Here is a 27,476-nt window from a genome sequence, read left to right as displayed (position 1 = left end):
TGTGATTGCTGTGTTTATATTTATATTAATACAATGGCAGTTGGAACAAATGTAATATTGCAGCATATGCCTCTCTGATACTTCTGGATTAGGGGCGACCCGGGCGAGTAAAGTAATTTACAATGCAGTGACTTTATCAGGCCATTATAGAGCTGATAAGGTGCACCTGCTCAATTCCTATGATCCTACTCGTTGTCTTAATTACCTAGGCTATACAGTATAATAGAGAGAAAAAAAGCACACCCGTGTGAAGTGAGTGATGCAACTGTAAAATTAAGTGGCCAGTCTTTGCAGAATCAGAATCTGTTTCATTGTCACATCACACGTTTTCAGGAGAGTACAAAAACAATTATGATGATGTGATATATATATATATATACAAATATTCATATAGCATAGTATAGTAAGAGATATACAATACATGAGTAAAAACATGGCAGCAGTTGCAGATGTGTTACTGTACAGTATAAGACACAACAATAACATTCATTGGCCTTATAGAAGAGTCTTACAGTGAAATGAAAAAAGTGACAATCCTGATTTGTGCTTTAAAATATAATATAAGGCCTAACAATCAAATACATCAACAGTGCAGACAAGTTAATCTGTGAAGTCATAAAGTTAATCAGTAAAGTCATAACGTGTATCAGTGCAGCTATAAAGTTCATAAGTGCAGCCAGTGTTAGTCTAGTCTCGAGGTTTGGAGTGACCTGTAGCCTTTGTAAGCGGAGACAGACACACACTTTTATCATGGCCCGAAAACACCCACAAACTTTTCCAATTTCTTGCGGACGTCATCCTCAGCGCATTGCTCAATTCTGCTTTTGACAAGCCGAGCGAGTCTTTTATAAAATGTCACTGCCCAGGGTATTTCTAAACGTTGGGCAGGTATGTTGCACACCTTATGCAGCACCGTAATGAGCTTCTCATCGCTGCTGACCTCACACCTGTCAATAACCCATTGTCCCCACGACTGCCATGTCTGTTCTTCATTGAAGTCCACTATGTAACAGCCGACCCCATGAGTTGCACACAGGGCATCTGCCTCCTTATCAGTCAAATCATTCCATATAGCACTGTGGGAAATTTATTAATTAAGCACATTTCCCTCCAAAAACATTGATTTGGCATATTCATGAAGATAGTTCATTGTTATTGTTATTTTTGTCATAAACGAATCTTTTACTTACACAACTTTTCTCAAAGGGGTTGGAGTCAAATCATTCAGTGATAACAAACCACTATAGCTAATTCTGTTTCCCTCCAGCCTGGAAGAGAATACAGAAAGAAACTGTTAGATAAATACATTTTAAAGATCTAAAATGTTTTCAGTGTCACATTGACTTTTGAAAATTCTTAAAAATGGTAAAGACTCTATTTCTCCTAATCACCTATCTACCTACCTAGATAGGTCATTATTTGCAACAGTTGTAGAGAATCTAAGTGCAACAAACTATGATCCTCGTGACACGAAGGGAACTGGGACATAACATAATTTCTAAAGAATTTTAAAGGGCAAACCAGAACAGTATCCAGTATCCACATGATCTTTATGAATCAGTGGAAGTGTTTATATGACTAGAAAAAAAGAAGAAAAAAACTGAAACTATGCCAGTTTAACAATTTTCACTTCCACCTATACAGTAGCAGGTGGAAGTTCCCTCACCACAATTCAATGAGGCTCTTGTTGATTCGCACGGCATCAGAAATAACCAGCAGCTCTTCATCACCAATGTTGCACCATCCAAGTCTAAAACAAGGAAGAGAAAGCATTAATCTTTCTGAGGGGGGGTGGGGGGGTTCTGATGTATAAATCCCATTTTGACCTGAGATCAGATTCTAAAAATGTCTTCTACATCCTGACAGTTTTCTGAAAAAGCTACGTTTCTATGTCAGTGGTCCTTCGATTTAAAAAAAATAGCAGCCCTACAAGCTCGTAGCGCACCACCGAGTGGCACGCTATGAGCTTGTAGATCTGCTATTTTTCAATAGCTAAAGCATGGCATAATGCTAAGACCAAAAGGGGTTCCCGCCCAAAATGGGTTAAGCTCTTCGATATCTTAAAACCATTAAGACCGAACTTGTATAGCTGCATTTTCTTTTGTATCTATAATTTATAATTACAAAAATAGTTTGAGAACTACTGATTTAGAAATGCATTTGTATCGGCCTCAGGTTGTTTAATAGGTTAAGATAATCCCCAAATAATATTAATTAATAATATATATTAAAAGTCACTAATGTTGCTCGGGAGAGGGAAGTCTGGAGCTCTCTGGTGGAGCTGTTGCCCCCGCGACCCGACTACGGATAAGCGGTTGAAGATGGATGGATGGATGGATATATAATATTTAGCTTGTTTCTCTCGTTCTCAACACACAAAATAATATTAAAGTTACAGAATATTAAAATTAAAGATTAATATTACTTGTTATTACTCTTACCCAAGGTGGGTCATACTGTCAGACAACTGCAGCACATCAGCAATGACTTGGACTGTGTCCATATCAAGAGCATTGTCTCCGAGCCTAGGAAGAGAATGATTGATTGATTGATTAACAGTTTCACAGAATTACAGTACATTTCAAATACAACTCAATATAATAACTTAACTGTGAGTGGACGACACCATAAAGCATTACACTTGTTTACAAGAGTGTCCACCGTTTTCAATTCATCAAAACATTTAGAGACGTACGAATATACAGTACACATCTACAGTATATAGTCAAAACAGGAAATCATCATGATAGCTTATACTGTACATTGCTCATTTACTCACCTGAATAATAGCTAATTCTGAGTAATACATCATAATTGATCTTAGTATACATGATATACTATACCAGTGGTTTTCAACTCTTTTCATATCAAGGTCCATTATTTATTGTGCATTTGAGCCACAGACCACTATTTGATGACAGATAGCGTCTCAGATGCAAAACTGAAGAATATTTTGTTATCGTTTGATAAGATTCTGTCCACATTTGTATTTATTGTGTAGACTCTTGAGAGCGTAACATGAAACCAAATGGACCCTTATGGGATCTAATAAGGGTCCATTTGGTCACCAACTGTTCCATCATTTAGCTGGGGACCACCTGGAACCCCCTCAAGGACCCTGGACCACTGGTTGAAAACCACTGTACTATACATAATTCAGCTTTCTCAAGTTTGGGAAGAAAACACCACCTAATTGTGTGATGTATTGCTGATTGTGTTATGAAACGATTCCCATTGAAAATAATTCATTGATAACTCACCAAAGCATTTTACATCTGAGTAAATGAGGCTGAAGCACTCTCAGTGCCTCACAGTGTACGTCCGTTCCTGTGAGATCCAGCTCAGATATGCTTCCTTTGCTGAGGTTCAGGAAGTAGTTGATGGCATTAAAATCCATGGGGGAGAGAGTTTCATCACTGACATTCACCCGCAGAATGTCTGGTTGCAGACGGTGCACCAACGAGGGGTCCTGTTGCTCAAACAAACAGTGTAAATGACTCAGCATTGGGCCCCCACTCTCACACAGTGTCTTGAGCTCGACGACCATCCTCCGACTAAGGGCTTCAACTTTGTCACTTTGGCAATGCAACCCCACTTGTCTCGACAGAATTTCAGTGTTGCGTTCAGACGTGATTCCATAAAGGAACTGATTGAAAAGCTGCAAGTGCCCCATACCTATCCCCTGCCCAGGGCTGAAGCCATGCGCGTGGCTTTCAAGCAGCGGTTGGTCCGTGATTGCACAATAAACTGCTGCAAAGAACTCCTGGACTGTGAGGTGGGTGAACGAGTACACGTCTTCGGTGCAACCAGGCTCCTGTGCCACCGTCTTGTCTAGAAAGGTGCTGACCAGGCTGCATCCCTTCAGGTGTGCGGTGTCACTGTCATAGAAGAGCGTCTGATGGGCCATCAGCTTGTGAAAGGCGAGCTGACCCAACCTTAGCACGATTTCAGAGAGCTGTGCCTGTGGTAAGGCCCCTGGAATTTGGTTGATTAGAGAAGCCTTGTCCCGGTCTCGCGTATGAGACTGCACCATGGCCATCAAATACTGAACGTAAATGTCCGTCATGGTCTTGGGGATTCCCTCACTAAGCTCTTTGCTTTGTTTAAGGATGCAGCAAACAATGCTACAAAAAGCTGGGATATAACACAGCGTCAGAATTAGCTCATGAGCAGCTACTAAAGTAAACATCCGTTCGGCAAGAACTTTGTCCTGGAAGTAGCGTTGGAAGAAGTCCTGAACTTCTGTGAAGGAGAAGCCGGCGATGAGCACAAAGCGATCGATGCAACCCACAGGGATGTGGCCGATGGCTGTAGGTCTACTTGTGAGAAGTACCGAAGCTTCAGGTAGGAGTTCTCCCAGCATGAGGCTGGCGAAGACCTCTACCACCTCTCCGTCCTGGTCTGGCTCAGTTACAAAGACCTCCACGTCACAGTTGCCGTAGTGTCTGAATTCATCAAAGCCGTCCAAGATGATCAGTAGTTTGCTGTGAGCCGCCAAGATTTTATCCAGCTCCTTAGCCAGGTGCCCATTTTTACGCAAGACCAAGTCTCGGAAGCTTGTTGGTTTATTGATGAGATTAAGATCTCTAAAGGTCATATGGATGACGAAGTCAAAGGTAAGATAGTCCTTGTTATTTACAAAATCAAGCAGCATCTTCTGCACGAGGATTGTTTTTCCAATGCCAGCTACTCCTGTCACCAGAACTTTCTTGGCAGGACGGCTTCCTATTCTATTTGAAAAGAGCTGGTCTGGGGAAATGTGCCTGTGCTCAGGGGACTTCTGTTGGAAAGAAAGACGCATTCGTCCAAACGCCAGAACCTCATGTCTTTTTAATTCTTTATCCTGGTGCCCATTGACTAATAGGAGATTGACATAATGTTCCAAGAAAGGGATCTTCTCCCCGTGTCGAGTGTTGTAGTATAGCATGCTCTCACTTCTGCGTTTTAGAACTAGTTTGTGCTTTTGCATAGTTTTGTTGTATTCTGAAAAAGAATGTAAGGATATCTGTAAAGTACACACATATACGGTATATATATATTTGTTCTTCTTCACAAAAACAGAGGTTATGCTATGCAGAGTAACATCTACAGTACAAGCATGGACAGCAAATTATTTTTACGAGTAATCCTGTCTGCAACAACAGTAATCCTGTCTGCAACAACAGTAACAGTAATCCTGTCTGCAACAACAGTAACAGTAATCCTGTCTGCAACAACAGTAACAGTAATCCTGTCTGCAACAACAGTAACAGTAATCCTGTCTGCAACAACAGTAACAGTAATCCTGTCTGCAACAACAGTAACAGTAATCCTGTCTGCAACAGTAACAGTAATCCTGTCTGCAACAACAGTAACAGTAATCCTGTCTGCAACAACAGTAATCCTGTCTGCAACAACAGTAATCCTGTCTGCAACAACTTGCAGAGAACAGACTCTGTTCTCATTAGAACAACAAATGGTATACCTGTGGATCCGGATTCGTTCCCATCGTTCCCCATGGAATGCATCTGTGGTTGTTGCCGACGGTGGCTTATGACGGAGAGAAAGGTCTCGGCAGCTTCTTCACCTTTACATACCACTATGTCCAGAACCTTCCTCACTCTGCCCCGTGGTCCTGGCTGGGAGAGCACCACCTCGCGGTCATCTCGCGTGAACACCTCAGAGGACACCAGGCTGTCCAGTATAGCGTTAATGGACCCTTCCAATTGATCCACAAGTGAAACTCGCAGGACCCCAAGTGTCTTCAAAGAAGACTTGCACCCTTGCTTTTCCATCGCAATTAATGTACAGTACATTATCGACGGTTAACAAAATAATACTTTTTTCCAACTGAAAAAGTGTCACATATCATATATCATGTTTGTTGGCCTACACTGTCAATAGACACTTGTCTTTAGAGTATAAAATATACCTTAAAAGTTATTTTCAGAGGACCCCTGGCACAAGATGAATCTTGATCAGCTATCGCGCTGATGTAATTCCAAAGCTGTACTAGCAGTAGCATGTCTCGTCATATTGTGACATTGAGGCGAGAAGACCCTCTGAATTTAAGCAGATTATTAAGCGGAAGAACTAAGAAGGATTCCATACTTCCTCAAACTGTCTAGCATTTGAGGAAGTGTATCCACTGTGGGAATGTTGTCTGTCAGTCCTGCTATTAATAGCTCTACCAAACAGAGTTATTAAACTGTCTTTGTCTTTCTAAGAAACTTTTATGTCCTTTCTGGTCTATTTATGGGTACCTTTTCCCCTGAAAAAATCCTTCTCATCTCTCAGCATGTTCGTTTTCATTTAATTTTATTTAGCCATGATGTAATGGCACGCCACAAAGTAATTACTGTAACTATTTTGTTGTCCATTTTTTAGAGATATTTATTATGGATTCTACTAATTGTCTCCACCAGGCCGAAGGTGTGACCTGTCCGTCTGTCTGTGGACACGTAATCTCCGGCACCGTTGGCCCAACGGAACTGTGCAAACACACTCCCTGGATGTCAGAGTAGAACCATCTGCACCACATTTTTCACATCGGCCTGTTATAGCACCAGCAGGTGGTTTTCTCCAAACATCATGGAAATCGGTACACATAATCTCTATAGTTATGTCATGAAGACGGATCAATACGATTTTTCATATTTCATCCCGATTGGCTAAAGGACTGACTTCTACTATCGGGCCTGGCGGAGACCTGTGCTCCTAGGAGCAAATTTTTCTAGTCTAAATCATCTGGTCTACAATGATCAGTTACTCTATGTTGTATATTGATTTTTTTTTATCCTTTGGTTTTTTTTAAATCATTTTAATTATGCCATTATATGTCATTTTAATTATGCCATTATATGTATCTGTCTGCGTCTAATCTAATAAACAATAACACATGTATGCATTCATCACAAATGTCACAAACCCAAGTGAGAGAGCCATAACAAACGGTTATATAAAAGGGAATGTTACTGAATTTATTGTCTAGTGATTAGCCTGGCATTGAGAGACGGAGCAATACATCAAGTGACCAGTGGAGGTTCCCCATCGCATGCACACAGAACGGTGTGATCTCAGGGGAAAACATGTGTGCTCATATATCTCACCACTGCAATTATTTACAAAAAAACTATCACATTTGCACAAAGAACACACATGATAATAAATAGTTAAAAGACAACAGAGCATCAATCTTCAGCAAAAACAAATATCTACATAGCTCAAGAAAATGAGTACAAATATCTCATCGTGATACCTTAGTATTGTTCTCATCTCATTGACAGTAATACAAGACAACCACTTCCTTAAAGGGTGATTTATACTTGGTTGCACACTGGCGTCGCTCAGTCACCACCAGGGACGTGCAGAGAGTGTTAGAGGTGCAGGGGCTGAAATCCCATATCGGGCACTTTTGGACAAAAAATAGCAGATCCACAAGCTCACAACGCGGCGCGCTGCGACGCGTTGAGAGCTTGTCGATCAGCTATTTTCGGGGCGCAAACCAGCACTCTTTAGCTACTGGAGATGTGGTGTACGACAAACAAACAAAAAAAACAAATTTGTTCAACACAAAATACTGTTCAGAGTCCTGAATGCTGCCTTAAAGCATGGCATGGAAGGAAAGGAGTGCATTTGCATTTCTTTCACCATGTAGTAAATGCTGCATTCGGTCTGGAGAGGGCAGTTGTTTACAGACGGGTAAAAGGGCAGGGGCTGAAGCCCCCGTTGATGTCTATGTGTGCACACATCCCTGGTCACCACCAAAAATAGCTGATCTACAAGCTTGTGATACGTTTGTCAACTTAATTGTAGATGTGCTCATTTCAGTGAGTGGCAGCAAGTAACCAATAATGAACCAGGCATAACTGACCGACCAATTAAGTGTGGAGTATACTGTAAGTTCTTGATTGTGACTTTGGTGTTGTACAGTATGTGATCACGACTGCTAAGGGATATGGAACCCAAGACATAATATTAATATCAAAAGTGCAAACAATGCCTATCTGGCACACTAACCAAAGGAGTTACATAACAAAAGCTGCTACTTTTTTTTTTTTTTTTTTTCTTCCCCACATTAATATCACACAGTGGCCATTTTCACTAACCGATTCTACTGTAGCGGATCACAAGTCCAGTTGTAAGCCCGGCTGTCGAATTACTGGCTGGTAATTACTGCCTGACCAAACTTGAGGATAAAATCATATATCTCAGTGAAAATAGTAAATTACATTTGCTTGTTAGGAGGGATTATATTTCAACCTAACCTTGCATCACAAAAGTGGTTAAAGGGATATTTTGACTTTGCTTCCTTCTTCAAAGCATGAGACAAAAGAAAATGTTGAAACCACATAAAAACAAAACTGCAAGTCGTGTTCTTAACAGAGACTTGGGAGAGTTATTAGTGCAAAGATAAATATATGATTTCTTTTTCATTAAATTGCTTGCATTTCAGTCTCGCTCTACCATTTAAGTGCAATCCATGCAAATAATGTTGTTCTCTAAACTTAAGCCGATACTGTCGATGCAACTGAAATCATATTTCAGATATCACTCATTGAAATAACCTGACCAATCATTGCGGTCACAATAAAGCTAACAGAGAGCCGCTAACTACTGTCCCAAAATGAAAAGTCCTTGTCCATTGTCCGATTGATCGTGGTATTAAACCAGATATCCCATTGTTTGGATTAAACCATATTACCATGATGTCAGCAATTCACCTGTGCCGCACACTTGGACATCAAATCTCGAAATAAAAAAGGGGCTTAAAATATGTCTTGGGATTTTACTGACATCACCTGTGTCAAAGGTTAGCCTTTTGATTTGTGTTCGACAGACACCACTGCTATGAAAGACAAATGTAACACTATCCAGTGATTATAACAAACACTGCATCATTCATCATTCTTATAGATGTCTAGCTAACGCAATCATCAATTGCCCATTAGATAGGCTCTTCCCTACCGACTAGAGGAAATCTAACCAAGTCACATTTGCCGTTGACACACAAGCTTCAGTACGTTGAAGAGAACACAGAATAAAACCCAACCGAGGCCTTCGTTAACAGTGATGTCCCCTTCTCAAACCAAAACCCAGCGCCACAAAGTAAGATCACAATCACACACGGTATGATGAGTATGCAAACATTCCTCCACGATTCCTGCCCCTCTTTCAAGCCTTGTTACCTCCACCACGGTTATCGGGGAGGTGTTCAGAGGGGGGTCGTAGTAGGGGATTCAAGGTCTCCGCTCTCTGTCTCAACAGACCAGTCCTGGACCTGTCCACTTTGTTTGTGGTTTTGCCCTGCCCCTCCCCCCGCCCCGCCGGCGTGTCTCTCTCTCTCTCAGGTGTCCCGACAGGACAGACAGCAGCGGCTCTTGAACTGAGGTAGCGGGCAGAGCTCCAGCTGCCGCACCTTTTCACAGTACCTGGTGCTGTCCCGACACTCGCCTGCTGGAACACACAGAGGAAGATGGCTTAATAAGCGCAACTCAATGTAAGCCTGCCGTGCGGCTATAAAGGAAAAGAGATTAAACCCTAATCCTGTTTGAACTCAAGAAACATGCCGTGGGACATCTTAAAGCCTTATGTGTACATCATTCTAATATTTATATTATTAGCAGTTCTACCCATCTTATAAACCAGGGCCTCCCGGCCTACATCGTGTTCATTGGCAAGTCAGAACTCAGAGATTCAAAACAAAAGGTTGTAATTTATAACAGAACACAGCGGATTGGCTGGTTTGTAGAGCAAAGTTAGCAGACTCTTACAGTTATTAGTCTTTTGCACCTCTGCTTTTTCTTTCAATTGCACCACATGGTATAAAATAAATACTGCAAATGTCCTTGCCAAGGGGTCCTTAACACATTCAGACCGTACAACATCTTTTCAGATGGTGGTCCGTGGCCAGATACATATTCATTTGGGTGTCCTTGATATGAAAGAGTTTGATAATCACTGGTCTAAAACAATGCGTTTTTAAAATCCAATATGAATAAAAACATCGCAGAAGATCACAAAATCACAGGAATAACTGTTTGTCTCGCACCTCTTCCACAGGAGCGGATATTGCATCGCTGCCAGCTGGGAGGGCGGGGCCTCCAGGTGCAGTGATGCTCGCGGGCCGGCTTGCCGGAGCGGCGGTGTGCACAGGTGACCTGCCGCGACTGGAAGCCGTGGCGCCCGCACGTGGCCGTGCACTGTGTCCACGCCCCCACACGCCACTGCAGGCCACAGGCCTCGGTAGAACAGTTCCTATGGGAACTGGGTCTAGTGTGGACACACAGGAAGGTTATTATATACTGTAGTTATACTATACAATTATAAAACGGCAATAATATCTTTGGTATTCAGACAGCAATGGGTAGAACGCTCCCAAAAAAATTTAGTCTCTGTGACACATCTAGGGGCCACAATCTGCATTCAAAGATTTTCCTAGAAGCTTTGTCATTGGTTGACTTGCCTGTCTGCTTCCTGATTGGTTAGCCATTGCGACCGGGTTTTCTTTCGACCAATGACAAAGCTTCTAGGAACATTGTTTTGGGACCCCCCCCAAAAGTGTTTTGACTGAATTAGCTCCTTACCTACTCCTTACTTTTTTTTTTTAAATAAACTAAACTAATACTAAAACTAATAAAAAACAAACTACCTGATATTTCTGTTAATATACTGTACAGTGACACTGAACAACACTGAATGGATATGTTACATTATATCAATACTTGCCTTTGGAGGCCATTGCACTGTCTCTGGGGGACCTTAGTGTCGTTTGTGTCTTGGCAATACACATGGCGGTGCTGTGCTGCCAGACTGGGGCCCACACAGTGACCGTGACACTGAAACAGACATTTCATCCAGATTACAAGCACGTTTTTATTTGGAATACATTTTCTTGGTAAAAGCAGCCGTGTTAGTGTTTCGTTAGGAAATTAATTGTGACAATAGAACACATGTTAGTCCAAGACCTGGAAGTGGAGTTATCAATGCATTGCATTCCACTTTTACCACAGGGTTTTCAAATGATGTCTTTGGTATACTAAGAGTAAATTACACACAACCCTGAACTGTGAATTTTGAAGACATTATACTTTTGTTTTTGTTCTATATAAACTGCTTGTGTGGTACAAAACTCGTACAGTACGAGTTTTATGTTGATGCCTAAAACACAGTAATATCATAAGCCTTTGTTTGCTGCAGACATTATTTCCTTATTTTATCCTATATCCAGTGCACAAATTCCATTGAAAATATCCTCAGGCCTACAAAAATCATCCCTTTAGCACTCCAGGTACATACTTAATTAGAATGGGGATGATGAGTTGACTGGAAGTGGCGTTTAATTAAGCAATATTACACAAGAGGGTGTGCGTTACCGTCATTAATGGCCTGCCTGCGTTGCTGCAGGAACAAGCCGACGGCGATAGGCCAGTTCCGTAAGAAGAAGAAAAATCACACCCATGTGAAAAGAGGGCCGCTCTTATCATCGTACATCATCGTTATGTAAAATAGACACTATGTCTATTTGCTCAGACACTATGAGGTAAAATTCATTGTCAATGGGAAATGAATGTTTGAGAAGGACAATGTTTGTGGACACACACCAAAAGCTGGATTTGGAGGGGCTGGCACCCCTCAAAAAAACATATATTTGACAGATGTAGCCACTACGACCTAAAATGGAGGAATGTCATGTGTAAACACCTAGCTTAGTAGCCACTGCCTGCGGGCACTGCCCAGCACAGCTGTTTTTTAGGTGTGCGGTGATGCACGTTTGAAGCACGGGTATAGAGAGCTATTTCAACCAATCAAGATTGCTTCCTTGAAACTACCTGTGGTACAGTATAATAGTTAATATGTTGAATATAAGTAATAATATAAGATAAGTACTGTTGGTGGTTTAGATTTATAGATAGAACAGAGACGATCCGGGCACTCAAAGTTAAAAGGAGGAGGGAAGCCTTTATTAAATTAAAAAGGCGACTGGCGCCTTTTTAATTTAATAACACCTGGTTAGTTCCTCTATCTTTTTTTACTGTTGGTTGCTGTCTAGACTTATTTATGAAATATCACCAGTATAAAAATCTTTAGTGGGGGGCAATTAAACACTCAGTTAATAAACCAGTTTCTTGTTCAAATGTCATTTTGGAGAGAGAAGAAAAAATGAATAAAAACCTACACAAAACAAATAAATCCAAATGATTTAACATGTATAGCTTTGCACCAAAAACTATCAAGATGTAAAAGAATATGTATACAGTACCAGTACCACAATGCAGAACACAATTCTGCAATTAGCAAATGAAAAGCAATATGACATTTTTTTTCCTGTGACTTGCTGAGACTTCAATGTGGTCAGGGTTTAACCCATTTTGGGCGGGAACCACTTTTGGTGTTTCCCAAAACACCAAACACCAAATAGATAAAGTATTGTTATACTTTAGCTATTGAAAAATAACAAATCTTCAAGCTCATAGCGCGGCACTCTGTGTAGGTCTACTATTTTTATTTTTTTGTGAAAATGTGCCTCAAATCTTTGAATATATATTCTTTCAGAGTTTCAGTTTTTAACTAAAATCTTTGCTTCTGAGGGGGTCCATGGAACAACACATTTTCAGATGGGTGTCGGCGGTCAATTACATTACAATTACATTACATTACATAATTTTGGAGAACCACCGTATTGAGAACCACTGATATAGAAACTTTTTTTTTTTTTTCGACGTCAGGCCTAAATGGGTTTAGTAGTGGACTCACCGGCCCCCAGTGAGTGGTGGTCCACCTGGCGCAGGGCAGAAGGTTGCATGGCCTGCCGTCTGGGGGTCTTCTCCCTGCTCCTAGACAGAGGTGGGCCTCTACCTCTCTGACGTGGACCTCAGGAGGACCCTGTGTGCAGGTGACGCCCCTGTTCTGAACACCTGTCCCACAGCTGGCCGAGCAGGGTGACCAAGGGGCCGCACGCCACCTGTTGTTCCAAAAAAAGAAGACACAGGAATTGTATTTATTCATTAGGTACTGTATTTATTCATAGGTACTTTGAGGTGTATTATGGATGTTGTATTTGCTGGTCCAAAATGTAACACTGACGATGTGGTATTGAAGTGTAATTTTATTTCTGCCTCTTGGACAGTTCCCACTTGTAAAAGAGACGCAGTCTCAGTGTGTTTTTTACTGGTTAAATAAAGGTTAAATAAAAAGACACAGGAAGGAAACGGGTCCGAATCAACGATGAAATAAAACAAACTGCGTGTCTTCGATATGCACTGTAATATTTCACACGGATGATTGGTATCATTTACTGTGTATATCTGTGTCATTTCAATATTTAAAATGAATGCCGCAAATTCAAATACGTTTTTGCCTGTGTGTACAGTATACACACACAACATACATGCACGCACACGCCCCACGAAAGCTGTGTTTTCATTCGCTAGGAGACGACACACAGAGGATGTGAGACTAGACAGGAAGCTTGTAGGTCTTAGGGCTGGTGGGAAGATATGCATGGTTTCCCTTCACTATGCTGCCGCTCCCCGAGGACATGATGTCTGTCTGCACTTGGTTTTGACACTGTCCATCCTAACTCCTAGTGCCGCGCAACGAGCTTGTAGATCTGCTATTTTTTTTTAAATCGTGAAAATGTGGCGCAAAGCTTTGAATATATATTCTTTCAGAGTGAACGTCTTTAACTAAAATCTTTTACATTTTAGTTGACTAAATCAACTGTAGATTTAGTCGACTAAAATCTTGTGATATTTAGTCGACTAAAACTAGACTAACATTACAGGGGACGAAAATGTTTTTTCTTGGCTGCCAAAAACAACACTGGTGTGAAGGTGGGCTGATCATAACATTTAAAAGTGGGTCTCCACATTGACAATGTTGACATGCAGTAGCAGCGACATTACCTGTAGGGGCAGGCTTGTCCATGGCACAGCTCAAGTGATTGGCTGCTGTTGCTTCTGTCCGGACAAATGGAGCCATCGTCTGGCGTACCCATTCCCTGGCCACAAGCCTTTGCTTCATCACCTGAAATCAATTAGCAAGCACAAACTATAACGAGCACTGTAGGATATTCAATTCAATTCAATTCAAAGGAGCTTTATTGGCATGAGAAAACATGCGTTTACATTGCCAACGCAAGTGTCAAAATACAATAAAAACAGTAAAGCCTATCTCTGCTGTCGGGAAGAAACCTCTTAACGCCAAAATGTAGGAAATTAAAATTATAATTTTTTCAGGAAATTAAGAAAACCTTTTTCAAAACAAAGCAATACAGCCTCATTGTGATTGTATGAGAGGGGGAGCGGTGGTGGAGTTAGTTGCTTTAGCAGACAGTTTGAGGGTCCAATGGAGTTAAGAGGTTTTGTCCAACGAGTGTTGTACTATACCTTCCATTGGTTCAATAACAACACACAGACGTAAAGGGTGTTCAATAGCACTGATTTATGCAAAAGAAAAAAAAGAAAAAAACCTCAAAAAAGGAGTTAGGAGGTTTCCTCCCGACAGCAACGATATACAGTTGGACGTGGGTACAGAATTTTGTAAACACAGCTATGTCACATTGCATCGTTAAATACTGTACATGTTATAACGGGGTATAAAGCTTTTAAAAAAACAAATAGCGACTTTTTGCAGTCACTTTAGGACATATTTTTTGAGTGGTGCAACCACTCCTACATCCAGCAACGTCCGTGTACCTAGGTAGGTAGGTAGGTACCTGTATGTATGTTTGTATATAAGTGAGCACGAGTATGTTACTTATTTATACCAGTAGGGGGCACCAGAGTACAGAGAAGAAATTGGAACGATACAGAGAAGAAATTGGACGATACAAATTGGAATGATACAGAGAACCAATAGACAGGAGTTGCACCACTCGGTTCACACTGGTGTGATTTTTTATGGTACATGCAGGATACATCAGCCATGAACAACAACAACAAATAATAGAATAAGTACTACGGTAAGTATCTGAAAAATAAAATACAGAAATAAACTAGAAAAAGTGCCCTTCCGGGCACAGGTCTCCACCAGGTTATCCACAGATCCGTGCAGTTAGAGGTAAAAACACTTTTCGGCAAGTTATAGCGCCACCTTGAGGCTGAGTTGAAATTGTTCATGTGGCATTTCGTCCTCGGCCTAGTGGGAATGTGGGTGCACAATTTCACGGAAATCACGCGATGTGTTCATGATTTGCAGCATTTTGTTTGAAACTGAGCACTCCTGTGAACTTTGGAAGCCAATCTTAACCAATCAGGATGGAGTGTGATAAATGTGAAAGACCCGTTTCGTTGAATGGCTCTAGAGAGACTGTGTACCAATTTGCGTGATGTTTGGACAAAATCTGTAGGTGTACTGTGCAAAAACTTGTTTTGCACAAAGCGGCCTCCTGGTGGCGCTATAACAGGCCGTTCTGGAAAGTTTGGGGCAGAGGTTCATCGTTGGCATCCAGGGAGTGTGTGCGCAAAATATGGCATCAACCGGGTTAACGGTGGCCGAGATTAGCTGTTCACGGACACACGGACGGACACACACACGGACGGACGGACGGACGGACGGACGGACGGACACGCGGACGGACGGAGTGCAAAACATACTCTCCCCACATGCCTTCGGCCTGGTGGAGACAATAACCTTTTCTAAAAGGAAAATCTAAGGGCACTTGTGTCAGAAACAATCAGTGTTGTGGTGAATTGGCCTCTTTACACCACTGAACGAATGATCATTAAACTGGACAAGTATTATACCATCTCTGCATAAAAGGTTCAGCCTGCCTATATTTCATCAAATGCATCCTTTCACCGAGTATATAAAATCTGTCTCCCATTGACTGTATATTTCATCAAATGCATCCTTTCACCGAGTATATAAAATCTGTCTCCCATTGACTGTCGCTGAAGCAGTTCCAACATTTGTCCTTGTCTAACATTATCAAGATTGTTGGCTCTCTTGGCCGTAGCTTTGGAAGACTCCTAAAGTTCACAAATCACACCGGGACTGTTCAACATCATAGAAATGGCATGTGAGACCTATTTAATGGTACATTTTCCATTTAAGGAAATCCATTGTGTTCCGTGCCACATTCTTCTTGAAAGGCCTCCGACCTGGGCTCGCTTCCTATCCGTGGAACGAGCGCGATGTCGGAAGTACAACCCCCATTATAATGTTGGCCTTTTCACTGCAGTGGACTTGAAAGGTCCATGAGATTCTGTTTGGATCCTTTTCAACACTTTTAAGCTCCTTTATCCCCTCCGTTTAGATTAGGCGAATGGGACGCACCCGCCCTAATCTGCTTTGAAATGCTGCCTGGAATCTCTAATTGTTGTCGTATGGGGAGGGAGAGTGGCGGGACATCAGGAAACGGAGGGACGGTGCATGGCGGCTCTTTGATGGTGAAGCGTACGGAACGGTCGCCACTAATCACGCTAGCTCACTTGGAGAACAGGAGGGACGTTAAAGAAGGCGACCCTGCTGGCCGGGAGCTTTCGATACATTCACAGAGGCTGACGCAGTCAGTGTAAAAGCTTTTATCTGCTCTGTGTGTGTGTGTGTGTGTGTGTGTGTGTGTGTGTGTGTGTGCGTAATTGCGTATTTGTGTGTGTGTGTGTGTGTGTGTGTGTGTGTGTGTGTGTGTGTGCGCGCGCTCATGCACATGTGCGTGTGTATATTGCAACATGCAGTGTTCAAAAAGATAATAGCTGAAAGCTGCACAATAATTTCAACTGTGAAATGAAACAGGTGAAAACAAACACAAAACCAGGCATAATAAAGAACTCGTGCAGTACAGTCAGTGTATTCATTATACCGGCGTTTTATTGACAAAAATGAAAGTTATATCCAAAGCATATTCGTGGTATACTAATGCTCACCTATAAGCTGCAGCCGTGATGCCAGAGAGGTGGACCCTAGGTGGTTCCTGGCGGTACACGTGTACAGGCCCTCATCCACCCTGGACGGAGTCTGGATCCTCAGCGAGCCGTCTGGCAACAGGCCTACTCTGCCAACGCAAAGGACCAGATAAACCACTCAATGTAGAACACTTCATCTTTCAAGAAGTGTTCTGGGTGTCCAAGTACAGGCAACTGCCCGGCAGTGTTGTTTTGGACAGCAAACTTTGATTTTAGTTTTAGTCATAGTCTCTTGAAAATCTCATCGTTTTCTAGTCATAGTGTCTTTGATTTTTTTGTGTTTTAGTCACATTTTGATCACCTGGAATGTTTGTGTTAGTCTAGTTTTAGACGACTAAATCTACAGTTGATTTAGTCGACTTTTCTATTTGTTGCCGAAATTGTCAATATATTTAGTCTTAGTTTTAGTCATCATAGCTTAGTTTTCATGTAGTTTCCATTTAGTTTTCATCAGTGAAAAAAGGTAGTCGACGAACATTTATTTGCCATAGTATTAGTCGACAAAATCAACACTGCAGGCAACTGCCTGGGTGGGGAACTGGGGATACACAGGCAGCCACTCCAAATCAATTCTCTACATACTACTAATGACATACTACTAATGACATACTACTAATGACATACTAGTAATGACATACTACTAATCATAACTTTAAACTCTTTGCACACAAGTTGTCTTACCTGCTGCTGTATTGCAACTCCCTTCCATTCTTTGTCCAGCTGAGGTTGGGCTCCGGATTTCCCGAAGCCTCGCACCTCAACTCCACGCTTGTCACCCGGCGCTGCAGTGACACCGGCGTCCCTACGTGGACCACCAGCTCAGAGGACGAGGGCGCCACGCCAAACGTCCTCGGGCGCTGTATGAAGACCGGGCCTCTTTGTCTCGTCGTCGCGTGGGACTTGACGTTAGGCCTGTAAAGGAGGGGTCCTTGAGTGGAAGACTCCGCTTTGTCCGGAGGGTGGAGAGTAGATTCGTTGGTCTCGCCCTGAACCACCGTGAGCTCGCTGAGCAGCTGGGCGATGAGCAGCTCCCCCTGCGGTCTGCCGATGCCTTCGGAGAGGTTGTGGGCGATCTCGTCCAGCTTCTGGGTCTCGGCGATCAGCACGATTGGACTGGAGAGTTCTGCGGGCGACGTTTCCTCTTCTTTGAGCGTCGACCGGTTCTTTTCGCCGGAGGAGCGCGGCGCGTCGACGGCATGCTTGTTGTCTTGGACGGAGGAGCCTCTGATGGCGAGCAAGTGCTGGACAATGCCGTCGTAGCGGTTGAAGGACAGCCTTAGCTCCTGTAGCCTCTCCCCTGCCAGGGTCACCTCCTGAGGGCTAGCCTTCCGCCGGTCGTCCTGGAGGAGCCACGAGTCCCCACCACCCTCCGGCACGGAGAGCTTCTGCTTGCTGCCGATGACTTTCAGGACAAAGTTCTCCCGGGCCTGACCCGCCACACAGGTGTAGACCCCGGCGTCGGACGCGCGCAGCTGCTGGATCTTGACATAGCCCAGGGACGTGATGGAGATGTGGGGGAGGCCGACCAGGGGTTTCCCTTCCTTCAGCCACTGGATGTGACCTTTGCGGAAGCGCCGGGTCGGACATCGGATGACCACAGACGTCCAAGGGAGCAGGTAGGCATAGCCGCCCACGACGAACTGCAGCTTCCTGCTCTTCCTCAACTGGATGTAGACCTTCTTCTGGGTCAGGACGGTGGGGTCTGGCTTGACGACGTCTGGGCCCACGGTCTCTGTGACGGTAATGGATGGGGAAGTCGAAATATAATGTCAGGCATTGGATGAAGACGGGACGATCGAAAACTGTGAGTTGAGCTAATCTACCCTAAAGTGTATCACTATTCTGGGCATGTGATAATTGTAGAGGCTTTGCCAAAAATAGATGATCTACAAGCTCTCAGCGCATTGCACTGCGACACATTGTGATCGTCGAGATTGGCTATTTTCAGCGAAGAGATATAATCTAGTATAGAGCTCCGGGGAACCCTGCCAGTGAATTATATAGGGTTTAAGGGGTTACATTAGATCAAATTACATTTTTGGAGTGCGATTCTATTTATTTTTAGTAGGCCTTTAAAACAAAAACAAAAAAACAGTGATCTATTATACGTGTAAACTAAGATGTTTAAAATGATGAATGCATAAGGGATAACAGCTTGAGGACAAGGCCTGCTTTGTTTTATTTCTGACTTGATGATTTTAAAGGTCAGAAAAAATACAAGTAATCCCCGAATATCCACTTTTCCAGCATTCTCCTTTAGCACACTGGAAACAAAACCAAGGCTTACTTGGGCCAGTGGCTTTTTTTCCCTCTTTTCTTCCACGGATCTAAGATGGGCAATTGTTTTCACGAGAAATTCTTGAGCTTAACCTGAATTAGCCCCAGTCCCCCAACAAACGCAAACATTTACCAGGGCGGTTTTTAAGAGAATTCATACTCTGGCTCCGGAATGTTTGACTTGCTTAGCACCAAAAAACCCCCGTTGGCAAATTCAAATCTCCCTCGCACTCCTGTATGAAACTAAATGGAGCTCGACTCAAACAGAGCCTCTCTCTCTCTCTCTCTCTCTCTTACTCGCACAGGGCCTTAGGGAGCACGCCCGGATGCTGGTGGGCCTGGCTGTCGGGGCACAGGTCTCGGGGGCCATGGTCCGATGCTGCCTCCTACAGACCACCTGAAGCCTCTGGATGCCCTCACCACACGTCACTGAACACTGCAGGGGGAAAAAGGGAGTTACTATACGGTATGAACACAGATGCATCCTGTGCATATATCCTGTCCTCCTTACACCCCATCCTGGCATTTATTTTCCACCATTTATCATACGTTCATCTGGAAAATGTCACATGTCATGCAGTATCGTACTGTATATATCATGTGCCACATCAAACACTTGTTTCTCATTGGCTGGCTGGCAGATGTCCACTAATATTGTATATCGTATATTTTAAGCAGAGTCCCCGTCAACAGCATAATTACTGTTCTAAATCAATGCTTGTGAACTGCATGTAACCATAATAAACAAAACTGTGTTTGTGAAGACAACACAGCTTTTGTTTGTGGTTTTTCTCCAAGTAAAAAACATTGCTTGTATACTGTATATGGTGACACAGCACAGTGCCATATCACTCAATCATACAGCAAGTGAGGTATGGACTAAACAACGTAAGGTAGGAATGTAGTACAGTAGGTATGTTAAATGGTAAATTGCGCATTTATGTTCAGTAAATAAATGCACACAGAATAACTCGTCCTACTTCCGTGAGACTATCGTGAGAGGCAACAGTCTGGCAACGCGAGACGAGACATAGTGCCTCGCAAAAACTTCCACATGTGTCACAGAGCGGACGTTTCGGGTGTGACAAGTCCCGGAAAAGACGCGCTGTGATTGGCCATAGTCACTTGAGTGGCAGCGTACTGGCGAACTTCCGCCCTCATGTCGATACACGTCGCTCCAATGAACTGTAGCGGCCAAAGAGGCCTCTATATGTTTTTTAGTATCTATGCATATAGACAGTGGCGTGCACAGACATTTAGAGGGGCAGGTGCTCAAGTGGAAAAAAGGGCACCTTGTGCAGCGCATTTTGGGGCGGGAACCCATTTTGGTGCTTTAGCTATTGAAAAATAGCAGATCTACAAGCTCATAGCGCGCCACCGAGTGGCGCGCTACGAGCTTGTAGATCTGCTATTTATTTATTTTTATCGAAGAACCACTGACATAGAAACATAGCTTTAGATTGTGGGGGGCCTAAATAATATAGTAGAAGCGTTTTTTTATCAAGATTTGATCAATGTCACCGCATGGTCCACACACTACAAATTAAGAAAGAAAATAATAAAATAATTTTTTTTGCAAAATTGCTAAAAGGGCAGGCGGTGCTCTAGCACCCCCTAGTGTCTATCTGTGCACGCCACTGCATATAGAGCTATATTCTACCTGCGCCCAGTCAGTTGTCACCCATCTGGGCGGGCACTCTAGCGTGGCACAGGGCTGCCGGTTCAGGGGACTGACGGAAGGACAGAAGGTTTCCGGCAGCTCCAGCACGCTGCCGTCTGCCAGCCTCTGTTTGCAGAACACCTCCCTCGTCTGGATACCACCGCCACAGCTGCGGGAGCACTGCGTATACAACAGAAAACGCGTACAGTTTCTGAAAAACTTATGTTACTGTATCAGTGGTATAAAATAGAAAATTGCATGCTTTAAAACACCAAAAGGGGTTCCTGGTTTTAATGGATTAATTCTGAGTGTGTACAAAATAAACCAAATGGACCCCCGGTCAGTTGTAGATATCAGTACAGCTAGTGTACAAGAAACTGTCATCATAGTATTGACAGACTTGATTGACATCTACTTTGCAACAACTAGACTGTTTCAAACCTTATTTATTGACTCTATCTATTTTTACACAATAACAATACATCAAGTAATTTCCCCAAATTCAAGGTACCAAAAGTTAACTCTGAACTTGGTAGATCTGCTTTTAGCTTCTGTGGCCCTAATACATGGAATGACCTGCAAACGACATTAAGATTGACCACATTAATACCCTTGAGTCGTTTTAAAACCTTGGTGAGCATACAGACCCCAACAATATGTAACTGTTTTTAGATTGTTTTGAAATTAGCTTTATATTTTTGTAAACCTACGTAATTCACATATACCTTCACGTATACCTTTTAATTTTCTTTTCCTGATATTCTGATGTATTGTGACGACGACACTGAAAATGAGTTTAATTTAATACCCAGTGTAATTTCGAGAATAAATAAAAAATAAATAAAATAGGCCTATACTGCACTGACAGAGCCATGAATTTAACCTCTTCCTCTTCCATAGTGTTGGCAGAGGCTACACCACCCAATTTGTCCACATCAATACTGAATTGAATGTAATGTATCATTGTTATCCGTCATAATCAGTGTTGTTTTTGGCAGCACATTTAGATTTTTGTCTTAGTCATAGTCTCTTGAATAGTTTTCATTTAGTTTTAGTCGACTTAATGTCATAAGATTTTAGTCAATTAAATCTACAGTTGATTTAGTCAACAAAAAAGGGTTTTGGTGGGCCTTGATGCCGTCGTAATGGCACTTGCTGTAAATAGCCGATCTACAAGCTTGTAGATCGGCTATTTTCAGCATGCAACCAAGTGGAAAACGACTTATACTGGATCTCTTGTCCACTAGTCCCTTCCTAACATTTTAGTCTAGTTTTTATTTGTTGACCAAATTGTCAGTACATTTAGTCTTCGTCTTATTCATCATAGCTTATTTTTCCATTTAATTTTCATCAGTGGAAAAAGGTAGCCGACGAACATTCTTCGTCTTAGTTTTAGTCACCGAGAACAACACTGGTCATGAATGTATACCTGTCCCCAGTCCCTGGGGTCCCACAGAGGAGGGCAGAATGTATACCTGTCCCCAGTCCCTGGGGTCCCACAGAGGAGTGAATGTATACCTGTCCCCAGTCCCTGGGGTCCCACAGAGGAGTGAATGTATACCTGTCCCCAGTCCCTGGGGTCCCACAGAGGAGTGAATGTATACCTGTCCCCAGTCTCTGGGGTCCCACAGAGGAGTGAATGTATACCTGTCCCCAGTCCCTGGGGTCCCACAGAGGAGGATGAATGTATACCTGTCCCCAGTCCCTGGGGTCCCACAGAGGATGAATGTATACCTGTCCCCAGTCCCTGGGGTCCCACAGAGGAGTGAATGTATACCTGTCCCCAGTCCCTGGGGTCCCACAGAGGAGTGAATGTATACCTGTCCCCAGTCCCTGGGGTCCCACAGAGGATGAATGTATACCTGTCCCCAGTCCCTGGGGTCCCACAGAGGAGTGATTGTATACCTGTCCCCAGTCCCTGGGGTCCCACAGAGGATGAATGTATACCTGTCCCCAGTCCCTGGGGTCCCACAGAGGAGGATGAATGTATACCTGTCCCCAGTCCCTGGGGTCCCACAGAGGAGTGAATGTGTACCTGTCCCCAGTCCCTGGGGTCCCACAGATGAATGTATACCTGTCCCCAGTCCCTGGGGTCCCACAGAGGATGAATGTATACCTGTCCCCAGTCCCTGGGGTCCCACAGAGGAGGATGAATGTATACCTGTCCCCAGTCCCTGGGGTCCCACAGAGGATGAATGTATACCTGTCCCCAGTCCCTGGGGTCCCACAGAGGAGGATGAATGTATACCTGTCCCCAGTCCCTGGGGTCCCACAGAGGAGTGAATGTATACCTGTCCCCAGTCCCTGGGGTCCCACAGAGGATGAATGTATACCTGTCCCCAGTCCCTGGGGTCCCACAGAGGATGAATGTATACCTGTCCCCAGTCCCTGGGGTCCCACAGAGGATGAATGTATACCTGTCCCCAGTCCCTGGGGTCCCACAGAGGATGAATGTATACCTGTCCCCAGTCCCTGGGGTCCCACAGAGGATGAATGTATACCTGTCCCCAGTCCCTGGGGTCCCACAGAGGATGAATGTATACCTGTCCCCAGTCCCTGGGGTCCCACAGAGGATGAATGTATACCTGTCCCCAGTCCCTGGGGTCCCACAGAGGAGGGCAGTCAAAGCGGTTGCAGGCCTGCAGAGGGGTGGGCTTGGGGGCGTGACACTCCTCGTCCCGGATGCTCTCCGTGTGGTTGCGGTCCCGTGAGGGCCTGTGCGTGCACGCCACCGTGCGAGTCATCAGACCCACGCCGCAGGTAGCGGAACACGAACTCCACTCTGCCGTCTCCCACCTGTTGGGGTTTCATTGTAATGTGTGTCTGGTTTATGCATACAGTCGCTATTCCTAAATGTAAAAACATTATACACATTCCTAAATGTAACCACAAAGCATATTGAATTAACCCATTCTGACCTGAGATCAGATTTAAAAAAATGTCCGTTTGAAAATGACAGTTTTCTGAAAAAGCTATGTTTCTGTGTCAGTCGTTCTTCGATTTTTCATAAAATAGCAGACCTACAAGCTCGTAGCGCGCCACTCGGTGGCGCGCTACGAGCTTGTAGGTCTGCTATTTTTCAATAGCTAAAGCATGACATAATGCTAACACCAAAATGGGTTCCTGCCCAAAATGGATTAATGTGTGTCTGGTTTATGCATAGTTGCTATTTCTAAATGTAAAAACACTACACGTTCCGAAATGTAACCACAAAGCATATTGAATTAAGCAATATTACACGAGAGAGGGGGTGGTTTAACGTCATTAATGCACGCCTGCGATGCTGCAGGAACGAGCCCACAGGGCGAGTTCCCAAAGCAACGCAATTATACAACAGTTGCCCTTAATTAAAACTAAGAGAATAGCTGAAAAAACATATTTTGACAGATGACAGATGTAGTCACTATACGACCACAAATGTCCCAAGAAACTATAGCTAGCCTAGCCACCCGAGTTTGCTGCGCTCTGGGAGAACAGAGCAGCTGAATTATTTGTTTTGATTGGGTGTGGTGGAGTGGTGCTCGTTTGAACCACGGCTAGAAGGCTGTCTCAACCAATCAGATTGCTTCCTCGAAACGACCCGTTGTATGATTTTCAGTAGCATTCACTTGGTATAGCTGTGTTTGGGGCTAGTGAACGCTAGTCCTCAGCCTTTAACCCATTCTGACCTGAGATCAGATTCATACGAGGTTTCCACTGGACACACACACACTGGTCTGATTAACCCATTCTGACCTGAGATCAGATTCTAAAAAATGTCAGTCGTTCTTCGATCTTTTCAAAAATAGCAGACCTACAAGCTCGTAGCGCGCCACTCGGTGGCGCGCTATGAGCTTGTAGATCTGCTATTTTTCAATAGCTAAAGCATAACATGATGCTGACACCAAAATGGGTGCCCGCCCAGAATGGGTTAAGGTCCAAAACATTTTTGGAATATACATATTACCTACGACTTTCAATTCAAAGTAATATTCTATAACAATATATTATATTTAGATATTCATTAACCTGCTCATAGTAATGATCACCAGGGTGGAAATCGAGAAGTATCTATTTTTTTTGTGTCAAGGGTCCCAAGTAGACTACAGTAGGTGGATATGGCAGAGTGCTGACTCACGTTCCAGTTAAATGTGCATGCATTTCTGCATTTGTTAGAAACTAAGACTTTAACCTATGACATTGTATAGTAACTTGTGTATTATTTACTTATTACTATTATTATTATTTACTTATTACTTATGTACTGTGTACCCCTACCCAACAGTGATTCCAATCAGAGGAATATATACTGAATATACTGTTTGAATATACTGCCAACCTCCACTGAAGAAGCCTCATTGCTCCCCATTACTCACCTAATTAACCTAACGGCCATATCATGGCAGGCGAATACTGAACGCAAATATCGGTCTCTCACCAACAAAAGAACGGCACAAAATGTCCACGAGCGTTCCCTAAAACCTGTGTGGGAAAATCGTGAGGTAAACTTTGGACCTCCTTTATCCTCATATAAGCCTGTCGAATACAATGTCAGAAGATCAGGGTGATCAATCCCTCGCTGACGTTTTTCTCAGCATGCATTGTTTCTCGGATTACACCGATCTTGAAAGAGCGGCGGCCATGCCAACTTTTCATATTGTTGCATAACATATATCCAACCTCAGTCACAAGCCCTTTACGGAGATGCCTGAAATCATTGGTTTGGAGTTGAGATGGCAGCCACTTCACTCGTCCGCGCTTTGACAGATCGGGTGATATTTCAAAACTATTCCTATTTACACAAGGCTTCCAGGGAACCCAAAGAGATTTGGGAGCGGAGCTTGTTTCTGCACCGGGACTATATATGCTCAACGCCAAGCCTTGTGGCTGCTTCCCCTTCAGAGGGAACAGTATCCAAGTGGAGGAATATGGGAGGGCGAGGAGGCCTCTGGGAAGGGGGTGTTGGGCCAAAGGAAACAAGTCCAACGCAGCGCGTTTGTTGTGCCTGAAAACAAGAATCAAGGCCTGGAAAAACAGCCAGAGGTAAGGCTGCAAGCCTCTGGATTTACTGACATGGGTGCGAGTGGTGGAAGGACAACAGCGCTGTGCACAGTGTTAACTTGAAACGTGTGGCCAAACACACAATCTAGCGCCCACCGTTGTGCCACAGCTCGGACAGATTAACAACATGCCGTTATGTTGTTCAACAGGGGCAGATATATCATTTAAAAAGGAATTGAAACTGAATATTGTGTACATATTTACACAAGATTACAGCAATACTACACATATTTACACACATTAAACTGATTTAGTATCGTTGTTAACAATTCTGGCAGTTCCACAATACTGCATGACAGATCCTCTCCGCATCACAACAGTTTATGGCCAATGGTGATGATGTTAAGTGGGAGAAAGTGAAATATTACAGAAAACTGTAAATTACATTATGATACAATAGCCTCTGTCAATCAATCACTAAAACTATTACGATAAACCCCAGTGGTATAGATAGGACATGCTGGTAATCGAAAACCTTTTACGCAAAAAGGAAAACACGACAGCAGCGTATTTCTGGCATTGCACTCATTGCAGGCTATTCCAGGCCTTCTCAAATCATCGCCATCTTGACATTATGATCACAGAGAGCACCATCATACAGTAATGTGAGAAGGCAAATAACAATGTCCATTTGTGTCTGTTATGATAGTTTTTTCCGAGGGCTTTTAAAACGGTAGCCTCCCCCTCCTACGCTTCCATGCTGTCAAAACACCTATATTTCTTTACAAATGCTCCTTCCCCTGTGGGGGAGGACGGATGAGGACGACACACTGCAGAGGCCTAGTGAACATGGACATCTGATCCCTATTGTGTGTGTGTGACTCAGACTGGGCTCAGCTGGACGTCCCACTGGCTTCATTTCCTGCCCGCTGAGATGCGGCCCCATCCATTTGTTGTCAGGCTGATTCAGTGTCACCGGGAGTTAATGTGCCTATGAACTGAGATGATTTAACCCATTTGGACCTGGGGCCGATTCTACAAAAAATTTCTTCTAGTTCTAAGTTCTCAGTTTTCTGGATGTTTCTATGTCAGTGATGGTAAACCTGTGTTTCTATGTCAGTGGTGCTCAACCTTTTTCATGTCAAGATCCCCCAGAATTATCTGTATTTGGCTGCGGACCCCCATGTTGTTCCAGGGACCTCCCAGAAGCTGAAGTTCATTGTTCGCTCCGAAAGAATATATTATTCAAAGATTTGCGGCAAATTTAAAAAAAATAGCAGATCTACAAGCTCGTAGCGCGGCACTTGTAGATCTGCTATTTTTCAATAGCTAAAGTATAACAATGATTAAAACACCAACAGGGGTTCCCGCCCAGAATGAGTTAAGGTGGGATGAAACCCTAGATTTTGAGGGACTAAAAACACGGTAGGCTGCATAAAGGTATATAGTACAGTGAATGCAAATGAATAACGGGTGTGTTTCCATTTAACCCATTCTGACCTGAGATCAGATTCATACGAGGTTTTCCACTGGACACACACTGGTCTGATAAACCCATTCTGACCCGAGATCAGATTCTAAAAATGTCAGTCGTTCTTCGATTTTTCAAAAAATAGCAGACCTACAAGCTCGTATCGCGCCACTCGGTGGCGCGATATGAGCATAACACG

The 27,476-nt window shown here is 43.4% G+C and overlaps 2 protein-coding genes across 3 annotated transcripts in view; both read right to left on the bottom strand.

Moving 5' to 3' along the window:
• Positions 1-541: 541 nt before the first annotated feature.
• Positions 542-5,775, bottom strand: LOC310875279 (NACHT, LRR and PYD domains-containing protein 3-like). Of its 2 annotated transcripts, none has more exons than XM_083788461.1 (6): positions 5,465-5,775; positions 3,261-4,983; positions 2,442-2,525; positions 1,667-1,750; positions 1,191-1,268; positions 542-1,076 (listed from the first exon to the last, which is right to left on the bottom strand). In XM_083788461.1, the coding sequence occupies exons 1-6, from the start codon at positions 5,772-5,774 to the stop codon at positions 749-751; spliced, it is 2,607 nt and encodes an 868-aa protein (XP_083644587.1). In that variant the 5' UTR covers position 5,775; the 3' UTR covers positions 542-748. The 2 variants fall into 2 exon arrangements, with proteins under 2 accessions (XP_083644587.1, XP_083644588.1); XM_083788462.1 differs by having other exon boundaries at positions 942-1,076; positions 2,458-2,525.
• Positions 5,776-6,933: 1,158 nt separating this feature from the next.
• The window catches only part of LOC310876130 (ADAMTS-like protein 1), a 177,302-nt gene continuing 156,759 nt past the window's right edge, over positions 6,934-27,476 (bottom strand). The window contains exons 10-19 of the mRNA XM_083789575.1: positions 23,412-23,622; positions 20,827-21,006; positions 19,464-19,602; positions 17,571-18,621; positions 16,851-16,978; positions 13,887-14,007; positions 12,736-12,943; positions 10,708-10,817; positions 10,031-10,251; positions 6,934-9,432 (exon numbers count right to left, since the gene is read on the bottom strand). Of these exons, the coding sequence (XP_083645701.1) occupies positions 9,326-9,432; positions 10,031-10,251; positions 10,708-10,817; positions 12,736-12,943; positions 13,887-14,007; positions 16,851-16,978; positions 17,571-18,621; positions 19,464-19,602; positions 20,827-21,006; positions 23,412-23,622 (2,476 nt within the window). The 3' untranslated portion in view covers positions 6,934-9,325. The remainder of the gene's footprint in view (positions 9,433-10,030; positions 10,252-10,707; positions 10,818-12,735; positions 12,944-13,886; positions 14,008-16,850; positions 16,979-17,570; positions 18,622-19,463; positions 19,603-20,826; positions 21,007-23,411; positions 23,623-27,476) is intronic.

Source organism: Protomyctophum parallelum (assembly GCF_964188405.1).
Source record: "Protomyctophum parallelum genome assembly, chromosome: 18".
NCBI lineage: Eukaryota > Metazoa > Chordata > Actinopteri > Myctophiformes > Myctophidae > Protomyctophum > Protomyctophum parallelum.
Note: the sequence above shows the minus strand (reverse complement) of the source record. Positions and strands in the feature narration are given on the sequence as shown.

Coding starts and splice junctions, on each gene's coding strand:
- LOC310875279 (XM_083788461.1), bottom strand. CDS start 5,774: ATGGAAAAGCAAGGGTGCAAGTCTTCTTTGAAGACACTTGGGGTCCTG. Junction 1,751..2,441: donor GACAGTATGACCCACCTTGG/GTAAGAGTAATA, acceptor TCCTTGTTTTAG/ACTTGGATGGTGCAACATTG. Junction 1,077..1,190: donor ACCCCTTTGAGAAAAGTTGT/GTAAGTAAAAGA, acceptor AATTTCCCACAG/TGCTATATGGAATGATTTGA.